The 11,163-nt window shown below is 39.9% G+C and overlaps 1 protein-coding gene across 1 annotated transcript in view; it reads right to left on the bottom strand.

The window, feature by feature from the left end:
- Positions 1-9,577: 9,577 nt before the first annotated feature.
- The window catches only part of GPR158 (G protein-coupled receptor 158), a 205,327-nt gene continuing 203,741 nt past the window's right edge, over positions 9,578-11,163 (bottom strand). Inside the window, exon 11 of the mRNA XM_010582222.1 lies at positions 9,578-11,032. Within this exon, the coding sequence (XP_010580524.1) occupies positions 9,578-11,032 (1,455 nt within the window). The remainder of the gene's footprint in view (positions 11,033-11,163) is intronic.

Here is an 11,163-nt window from a genome sequence, read left to right as displayed (position 1 = left end):
ACTGGAGACTAAATTCCTTTTCTGGTGGCTTTGAAAATCAGTAATTTCTATGCTAAGAATTAACCAACTAATAGTTTGCCTCTCATTCAGTAACTTGATACCTCCTGTCCTCTAACTCTTCTTTTGGGTCTTATTAAGTTACACTAGAAAATGTGTTTCCCACGTGAGGAGACAAGAAACAATCAGAGGAAAGTAGGAACTCTGCATGAATAGCCCCTAAAAACTGCATTGTTTGTTTTGTGTAAATGTATTTGCTTTTATAATCTACCTGTCTGATACTGTAAACCTGCACACACTTTTGAATTAACAATATCCAAATAATTTACTTCCACAGAAAGGCAATTTACTGTGAGGTAAAAGCAGGAAAAGCATAAAATGGTGCCTTAATATAAACACAGTCATCCGCAGACATGGACCTTTAATATAGGCAGACGTGGTTTCTGCACCTTCTGTTGAAATCCATCCCCACTGGGTCAAATGCACCCTTAGTAACAATTGAGTCTGGAGCAAGAACTACAAGATACATACTTGTTTCAGCTGAAATCACAAGTATTTTAAATAGACGGAATGGACAGGGCAGTATGTGCTCAATCAGAAATGTAGTAAAGTTTTCTCTAAGCTCCTTAATACTAAAAATAACAGTTCTGAATGGGAAATAAACAAAATCCTCATTGTTTTGTTTTGTTTTCTTCCCCAGAAATGCCAGGGTTTTCACATTTTCACTATCATGTGTTTAACAAAGAAAAAGAATATGCAGTTTTATCTCATTGATTTTCTATTATTATCTGCTAGTCCATTATATTGAATTATAAAGTTGTTCCCAAGGAAAGAAGAATAATATCTAAATTTACAAGGTAATACATAAAACATCAAAACAAGTGGTTTAGCAAGTAGTTTAGCTTGTTGTGTAAAAATGCTTGTCATACACTGATGAGATGGCAAATCCAAAAAACCCAAACCCTACCTAGGCACTGTATTTTTGTCATATGACTTTGCAATTCCAGTTGTAACGTAGACAACAAACAGTGGAATGGAAAGGTCATGCAGTGCACAACTGCAATCTACAATTACTCATGAATCCTAGAAGCAAAAATACATCTAAATAACACTTACAAAGTAATGAATGTAGCATCTTCCTAGCAGTTCTTACTTATTGCAATTTTGTTGGTCATTAAAACAGAATATATAATTAATCAGAAAAAAGAGTCAAAGTTGTATTTTAAAATATTTAACTATTTCTGAAGGAAAATTCCATAAATTGTGAAACCATTGCCTTCTGACTTCAAACACAAAAAAATTTGTGAGGATAATGCTGGCCTTGCAATGGAGCAGTTGAGATGCAAATCAAAGTTTTGTAGCAAGTTCCTGTAAAACAATCGAAAAAACCCATCACAGAGATAACAAAACTGCTGTCAACAAAGGGAAATTGAAATACTATAAAACAAAAGCATTAAAATGAGTAGAAACATAACTATTAAAATACACTGCCTACAAAGGAGCACTAGCCAATTTTGCTAGCTTACACAAATCATGTGCATTTGCCAAGTACCTCATAAAATGTGATGTGGGAACAGAGCTGGACAGGTGTCTTCTCCAGTGCTGCTGTGATTTTTCCTTAGTGAAGTGTCCTTGGAACCACGCAATTCTTGCCACCCTGCAGCTTCAAAAAAATCTTGATGGAACAAAGACATCATTATATGATACTATTTTTAGCACTGAGGTATGTCAAATCAACCTGTTTTTCATCTGTAGTACTGCAGCCAGTCTAAATTCCCTGTCAACATCATCTGTCAAGCAGTACAGCTAATAGTGTTCAACTCCAAACAGATCCAGGCAGCCTCCAAAAGACTCACTCTGCCCTGCTCTGGCAACCCTGCAACATCCAAACCCATCTCATTGCCACTGCTCTTGTCAACTTCTGTGCAGCAGCAGGGGAAAAGGTACAGCAGAAAGACACCATTATGGGTGTTTGCCAAGCAGATCAGCAAAATACAGGTTTTTAAATTTACTCCATGATTCCCCATCATGAAGTAGGGGCACAGGAGGCCAACAGCAAGCAGAAAAGCAAGAGGTCGCACATGTGGGCACGACAGCCCATGCCATGGTGGGACTGGAGAGGCATCTCCATTTGCTCTGCCTCAGAACATCTCCCCACAGCCAAGAAGCAAACATGCAGGCAAGCCCTAATTTAGCACACATTTTATGCTGGTAGACCTGAAAGACACCCAGTGGTTTGAATTTCATTAGAAGACTTCCATTGAGCAGGCTTAGCAATGTTCTCTTTTAATTGCTTTTAGAGGCTGTTACCCATCTACTGAAAAACCTTGCCTTCTGCAGCTACAGAGATGTAATAATGATTCTGTACACTTGTATATAGATATGTATATCTATATTACACAGAAGATCATAAATTCACATTTCAAAAATATATGGCTATTTTGGGTCCAATGTAATGTTTTTCCATGCTTTGACACAATGAAAAATTGGACCCAACTCAGATATCCAGAAATCTAAAATCCAGTAATTTGATGGTAAAGTGTCCAAGTGTTTGATTTGTTTGTACACTTTCAGTGACTGAAAGAGCTAACTCATAAATAAATGAAAAAAAAAAGAAAAATCACCTGCATAAATGGAGAGATAATGTTCAATTTTCCAAGTATTAAAGAACCAGAAGATCGACTATTGCAACATGATGGCAGCCTGCCAAACCAAGTGAAACAATCAATATTTTTTACTAAATTTCTAGCATTGCTAAAGCTAATTTCAAGTTGATGAAAAAAGCTCCTTTAGAGTTGGAAAAAGTTCACTCCAACCTGTCAGAAATACTATTTTATTAAGACAAAAAAGAAGTGTTCACCTTGAAATAACTTCTCTGCAGGGAGGCATGCAGCCCTGTAACCCTGAACCAAATCAACTGCCATTTTGAAGAACTGCACTCCCCAAACGCCCCAAATTTAGAATTTCTTTAATGGTTCCTTCAGAATCCAGTACCAGTTTAAAAAATCCTCAAAATGTTAGAGAAAAATATTATCCTTTTTTCAGGATTTGGGTTTTTTTTGCGGAAGACATTCTTTCAACTCTTCACCAGCTCAAGCACTCACTCAGCATAGACAGCTAAAACTGTTCTTCCCAACCAGCTCTAAACAAAGTAATTTCCTTCTTCACTTTGTCACTGTGATCTCTCTGGACTGTGGGGATCATAACAAAAGCAAAATGCCTTTCTATTACAGCAGCTGGTGTTTGTTAAGAGGGCTTGCCCACAGTTACATATTGTATAAATGACTATATGTCCTGTACTCTTAGGCAGGAGTCAAAGCTGCCTGGGGTATCCATCTGCAGGCTTTCAAACGGATGATGTGAAGAGCATGTTCTAGCAATGAACACTGTTGATAGGATGATAGCACCATTCAGGCAGGACCTCAGGAGGTCTCCAGTCCAACCTGCTGCTCAAAGCAAGTTCAGCTACAAGATCAGGGCTTTATCCAGTTGGTGCATGAAAAGCTCCAAGGATGGGAACTGCGCAGCCTCTGGGTAACCTTCTCCACTGCTTGACTTCTCATGGTGAAAAAGTTTTCTGAATATTCCATCTGAGCCTCTCTTGTTTTAATTTATGCCCCTTGTCTCTCTTCCTCCACCCATGCACCACTGTGAAGAGCCCATCTCTGTCTTCTTGATACCCTCCCCGTGGGTGCCAGCAGGCTGCTGGTGGGACCCCACCCCTCCAGCTTCTCATGGGTGGGCAGGCGCAGCCACAGTTGCCTCTCGGCTGAAATATATTTTATAATAGGAGAAGCAAGAGGATATTGGAAAATACAGCTGTTGACGATTTCCAAAGCCACAGAACTTTGGAAATCATTCCCTTACTTCTTAAAAGCTGTGAAAATGTCAGAAGTGGAGCTCAGAAGGCCACTATTACTTTTGACACCCTGTGCCTGAGAGAGCAAAGCTGCCCTAGGTTTGAGCTGAGCCCCATGAAGTGGTTCAGAGGAAAATCTCCAGGCCTTATTTTACTGATATCTGGACTTCTTGCTTGCAGAGGACTTGTACATAGTTCATTTACTGAACGTAATTAATTCCCTTCCCCTTCTCTCCCCCACATGTCCCCATTCTACCTGATACCATGACTCAGACTGGTTACCCAGACAGCAGTATTTCAACCCAGGAGGCACTGGGAAAGGGACAAGTGAATATATGTAGATATATATAGATATAGATATAGATATATATCCTTGTGCAAGAACCTACCAGAACTCCTACATCAAACATTAAAAAAAACAGGGATAACAACAGAAAATAAACTAATAGAGCCTAACTATCTGTATTCATGCAGACATAAGAACATACAAAGGTTGTGCTGGAAATGCTCATCTAGCACCAGAACCAGCAGTGGGTGATTATGGAAAGAAAACTGGGTAATTATGCAAAGACAATTCACCTACTTATCAGCCATCTACAGATTAGGGATTGAAGAGTTTCGTATCCACCATGTTCAGGGATCTTGATGGATTTCTCTTCCATGGCCTCTCCAATGGTTTTTGAACTCACGATATCCACAGCAATCTGTGAAAATGAGCTCCACAATTTATTTATGCCATACGTAGCAGAAAACTTCATTTGTTTTAAACTGCTGCATAATGGCCACCCTGAGCGTTCTGTAGTTCACGCATGACAAAACCCAGCAAATACCAATTTCCTAATTACCTTCATACCATTTGTAATTTTATATAGGTCTCAGTCATCTACCCATCTCTCAGTCATCTCTTTCCCAAGCTAAACAGGTTGCAGTTCATTTAGTCACCCCATATGTAGCAGCCATTCTCTGTCTCTGATCATCTTTGTTACCATTCTTTGTACCTTTTCTATGTCTGTTAGACATATTCCAGATGAGGAATCCAGGCATGCACACGTGTAGTACAGATGAGCTATAGGATTTTACAATTACATCATGACATGCTATCTATTTATTTCCTAATATGTTCTAACATTCTAACATTGCCAGTAAATTCAGGAGAATATAGCATGGACCCTACAGTTTTGATCTCAGAATTGCAGCCACTACAGCGATTTCCTTAACCTGAAATCCTGAACACAGTACACATCTAGTCTAAAGGTTGATGTCAAGCAAATATGAGGAAAATTCGGAAAATGCTGACGTGATAAGATCATATAAGCTGTAAAACTCATTATTAGTTATTTTACAAGTTTAATGAGAAACCTGTTTAGTTTGGATCACTAAAGACTTCAGAAAAATCACAACACAAAAGCCTGCAGACAGATTTCATATAAATGTGCTTTATTGCAGAGAAGTTACATTATTTACATGCTGCAACACATTACAACATAAATCTATCAAGTATTTCATGGTGGATGCTGTTGGTTGCCAGATAACATTGTTATAAGAACCACATTGTAAAGTGAAGAGACTTACAGCTTTATATACTCTACAACTTGGAGTAGCTAAAATGTTAAAAGTCAAAAGGCAGTGTTTTCTCAGGCCTGCCTGTTGTCATATGCATGCAAAAGCCTAAGGAGAGCAAATATAAAAGTATTGTCCAGTTTCAGGTCTATGATGCCACCAAAGCTGATGATAGGTGAGTACTGATTTATATTTTAAAGCGTATAATCTTGCATAAATTATACAAGTCTAATAAGATTGGTATAAATCTAATTTATAAACAATGGCTTAGAAATAAAGGAGAAATGCAGCTTGCACATGCATTTAAAAGGACAACCTAGCAAATGTTTGTGACCTTAGTGTTTATTATCTTTCTCTTAACAGATCTGCTAGAAAACATCTTAATTCTAGAGTTGCACTTCTCTTGGCTGAATAATGACAATGAAACTCCAGAAAAAGACAACTAAGCAATCTAGCCAATATATGCTGGTGGAGAAAAATCTATGAAATACAGAACATTATTTATGTCTAACTTAGTATGTCTTCATTAAGCAATGTTTCTAGCAGCATCATAGTGAAATAGAAGAGTTGTGTGAAGTTTGGCCCCTCATTTTCTTAGGTGTGAAATAATTTAAAGTCCCAATTGAATCTGTAGCCCAAATATCGGTTGCTAAATAAACTGGGGAAAGCTTTCTTGCTTTCTAAATGAAAGTTCTCCAATTGTATCAGTCTTAGGAGATGTGACTACAAGAAGCCTAAAGAACCATAACAGACATTTTTTAAGAAGTGAGGGAAAGGGTCAGGATGAAAGAAAACAAAACCAAACAAGAATACACAAGCCAGTACCTTCCCTGGTAAATCAGCCATCATTCTTTTGCTTGCTGTGCAGCTGGGCTGTTTTACACCAGCCAAGGAATGGGCTTTGTTTCCGTGTTTCTAATGAAGTTATCTTTTAAAAAAGAAAGAAAGGGAAAAGAAAACGAGCAAGGAATTGTAGATAGATCGTGGTAGCACAGATAGAGTCATGCATGAAGGGCTTCATCCTGCCAGTGATGCAAGGGGCAGTGGTACTGTGCGGACACTTTGCTGATGTGGATCCCCTCACCCGTGGTGCACGTTGCACCCCGACATGGCTGCTGCAGAGCAGGGCAGGGGCAGTGTCTTCTCGCTCGGCCCTGAAGTAAAGGATGGAGGGCAAGACGAGCGAGGGCACCAGGACTGGCACCTGCTCCTTGTGACCGTCTGTCTCCCAAGAGGCAGTGAGTACATACAAACATCTCCTCTCATGACTGCTCCATGGATGCCTACTTCTAACCTCAGCGCCTGGCTCCAACAAAGCGCTAACTCCCATTAGTGAGTCAGGGCAACCTGCCACAGGTTGTCCCCCCGTCCCCTGTTCACACAAACCACTGCTGAGATGGGCTGCAGAATCTCCCTTGAGGAGTAGGAGAGGCACGAGGTGGTCACCATACTCAGCAGGTTTAAAGTTGTGCATCTCTCTGCACTCAGGGTCAGTGTGCTCCTGGAAGACTCCCAGCAAGCTCTGTGCCCAGGATGGACTTCTTCCCATGCAGGGAAATTTAGGGTTACTTTCTCTCTGAAGAGCTGATCAAATCCTGACAAATCCCATGAGTGTCTGGGGCTGGCAGGGGAGAACCTGGGCACACCAGGTCTAACCTCAGCTCTTCTCCACACTAAGCAGACAGCTGGATTTGGGCTGGACGTAGGATGCCACTGGCACTGTGTGTGCAAAGTGGGTGCACAGATGTCCAAAGCACCCAGGCTCAGATGCCTGACTCTCTTTCACAGATGAACAGGGATTCTGGGTTGCAAGGGTCCCAGCCAGAAGATGTGTGTTGAAGACAAAGACCGTTATCTCCTAGGCCATAACTACACCCTACAAAAGAGGGGTGGGAGAGTCAGACAAGCCCAGGGTAGCAAAGACCTAAGTCAGCATGTCCCCATGGTGGAACTGAGCACCATCCAGGCTAACCATGTTCGTTGGGGCAGTTCGGCCACTTTAATCTGGAGCTAATGAGCAGAATTTATGAGTGAGGCCAGTGTGTTTAGACAGCACTAAGACCTGAGCCAACTTGTCCCCAGCTGGCTCAGATGTCGGCATGTTCCAGGTTTGGGCTTAGCAGAGGCAGTACGAAGATCAGATCCATCTTGATCTGTCAGTGTAGACATGCCCATAGACTCCTGTCCTTTTTAAAGGACTAAAGAAGTCCTCCTCATGCCCAGCTTGTCAAGTCCCCCTGCTCATTGCATTTAATCTTAAGCCACTTTTTCTATGATGCCACAAAAATCAGTTTATACTACATACGTGTATGTGCATGTGTGTATTAGATATGACATTTTATATATATATTAAACATATATAAATATCTATTTTTATATATATTATATATATATTAAACAACACATTCTATTCAATCATCCTCATTTCATGTTCTTCCACTGAATCCCATCACTTCTCTCAAATTGCACAAGTTCTTTAGGACTGAGCTGTCTTTGTTTTGGAGTACTGTATGTATAGCCGATTCTAGTGAATAGCACTTTACTGGTACTGCATTTAGATGGCTGAGGGTTTTTTATTATTAGTGATACTCTTCAGAATCTTTACAATATGTCCTCAGGCCCGGATGGTGAACCATCACTAAGACTCATAGTTGTGAATGGGCCATCTATGAATAAAGCTTATATGCACGATGAGGACTGTAGCTATTACTGAAAATTAGCACTGTATTAAACACTTTCACTGTAAATGTAAGTACAAATAAATAAAAAAAAAAAATCAAAGCATTTTGGAGAGTGGGAGAGAGATGCCATTATTTCCATTCCCACTATCTCTTACAATTGCATATATGGGGGAAGAGTAATATTTTGGACTTCTCTCTTCACTCCAGAGGCTAAATTTTGGAGGCTTGCCAACAGGGATAAACAGTACACTGTTGTTCTATATGAGCTAGCTAATACATTTCCCAGAGCTGTCTGGTTTTAGTAAAACAGGTGATCATTTCTGGGGTATATTTGTTGTCATTCTTGCTTGTCTTATTTAGCAGGATATGCTCAGTATGCAATACTGAACAAGATCATCACCATCGATGTTTAAAGTAAGAATTCTGGTTTGCTAGATGATATTTTCTGATTAGTAACAAACAACAGATAAGTTGTCCTAAGATTTACCAGAATATGCAGCTAAGACGACTGAATTTCCACTATTAACAAAGTCTATGAGCATTAACAGGGAAGTGCATAACAAGTAACTTACGGCGTATAAAACCCCTGAATAATACAGTATCAAACTATAAATTTAAATAACAGAGAGTAAACCAAAAAATTCACTATATAAATCACAGGAAAGGAAAAAAAAATCTCCAAAGCCCAAAGGAATTTCCCAATATGAATTACGGCTTCCATAGCCAGTGAAAGATTACTGCAATTCTATATATAAACAAAAAAGTCTACAGCAGGTATTTTAACTTGCAATTAGAAGAAAGTATCTGCAGATTGCATAAATGTGTTGTTGTGTCACATAATATCAAAGTTATTTGCAAAAATTATACAATCTGGAATGCTTTAATATGAGACACAACAATGTACTTAAACACACAGTAATAAGAAAATGAGAGCAATCATTATATAAAATGTATTTTTGGGATGCATTGAGTTAGCAGTGCTATCTAGATTAAATACGTAAAGTGAAAAGTCGTCATTTTAATAAGCTGCTCATTGATACCCCTTTTTGCCATCAGGACATTTTCTGTGCCCTACTTCTGCTGGATCTTTAAAGTCCCAAGGGCAAGCTAAAGCCAGTTGTGGCATTCAGAAATCATTCAGTCAAGATCTACACTGTGCGTTTGTTACCACCATTTTTTTTTTTCTTTTAAAAGAGAAGTGATTTCACAAAGGCAGGTTTCTTTCATTGACACAGTAAAATCCTTGGAGCAGGGACCATATTCTGGGCACTGCTAATGACATTGTTGGCACTCAACAAATAAATAATAACAACATTAATGATAATTTGCTTTGCTTAACTCCTACTTATTTGTAGTGCTGATTCCCTTAATTTAAGTGATGCTCCTTAGGAATTTTCAGATCCTTTTGGCCTAAGTCCCCTCTGTCTTTCCTGTTGTCTTTCTTCTCAATGTTGCTACTCTCCTCAGTCCAAAAGCCTCTTTATTTTCGAGGTGTTGCTGTTTTATTTGCACTTATAGCAGAGGTGTTTGATAAAGCTACACTTCTTTCTGCATTTGGTAAATCTGGTGTATCATACTCCCAAGGGCAGACTTCAGCTCGAGATGCTAAAGGTTGCTGTAAGTAACTACTTGGCTTATGGGAGTCAGATGAAAGCACATTTCCCTCGGAAGAGGCATTTTTTTTCTGTTCTGCCAATTTATTGAGGTTTTCCTTTTCTGGTGCTTTCTGGGGTAGCTCCTCCCTCTCCCCAGCACAGGTATTAGGTGTATATCTATTAACATTCTCACACTTCAGCCCAGGAGAAACCTGGGACTTGGAATTTGACTGTTTTTTCTCATTTTCAAAGACCTGCTGCTCCTGTGTCTCCCGAGTGGGTGCCTCCACCTTCTCTGGGCTCTTTTGATTTGACTGTTGATACCCCTCAGGTGTCTTCAGCTTATGATGAGTCTTTGCCTTTGGCTGGGAAGGGTGGTTTTTCTCTGGCTCTGAGGAAGCAATAGACACATGTTTTTGAACTTTAGAGTCGGAAGGCACAGGACCAGGAGTTTGGTCGTATATCTCCCAAGGACAAACTTCTCCTATGTTGAAATTGTCCTTGTGCAGAGACTTACCTGGGCCTGTGTCTGGATTTGCAGGTGTTTGACTAACCCTTTGCTGTTTCATAATTCCAGATTTATGGGTTTTCTTTGTTTCCTCAGAGTGGGTAGAGTTTTTCCGGTGGGAATCCTTATGTTCCCCTTTATCGGAGGCTGAGTGCTTTTTGCTGGCCTCCTTACTCTTCTGCTGAGATTTATGAGATTTAGTGCTTTCCTCTAGACTTTGTGTTTTACCCGTTAGTCCCAGAGTCTTTTCCTTGGCACTAGCAATAACACTGAGGGATTTTTGTAACACAGATGTTCTTGGATGCAGAGGCTTCTTGTCGGCACTTAAGTTATGTGCACTTACTGATTTGCACACCAAAGGGACCGATTCAGTAGAGACAGCTTCAACTTTTTCAGGAGCGTTTTTGGTTAATTTGTTACCATTCAAGGAGTCCAGAAGCGAATTCTCAGTAGCTATAACTTCTGTGCTTTCTGTAGTTAAGCTATTAGGTTCTTCTGTTTGATCCCTAACATGATCATAAGTGCTGTGGGACTTTTTTAAGGAAAAGACTCTGTTTTTCAAAGTCTCTTCTTTTGGCTTTGCACAGCTTGTGGAATCCTGTGGGTTTTTCCTCAGTGTGGCCATATTCTTCACAGCACTGTGCTCCATCAGGTCCTTCTCGTCCCTGGAGCACTGCCTGGTGACAGTCTCGGGGATTTCTGTAATACGTCGCATTATTGAGCGCCCCAAGCCCTTTTTAGAGCACCTTTTTTTCTGGAGATGTGGGTTATTAGCAATCATCTTTTTCCTTTTATAGATTTCAAGCTGGGCATATAGTTTCTTCAACTCATCCTGCAAAGCAAAGTGAATGGCAAAACTAGTATGTACAGAGTGAGTCCGGTCTAACAAGCAGCCTGATGAATGCATTACCCATTGCTCTAAAAACGGCATTAAACTTACTTTACTGTCTTTTCTAATTTTTG

The sequence above is a fragment of the Haliaeetus leucocephalus genome, unplaced genomic scaffold, assembly GCF_000737465.1.
Source record: "Haliaeetus leucocephalus isolate CR32 unplaced genomic scaffold, Haliaeetus_leucocephalus-4.0 Scaffold0, whole genome shotgun sequence".
NCBI lineage: Eukaryota > Metazoa > Chordata > Aves > Accipitriformes > Accipitridae > Haliaeetus > Haliaeetus leucocephalus.
Note: the sequence above shows the minus strand (reverse complement) of the source record. Positions and strands in the feature narration are given on the sequence as shown.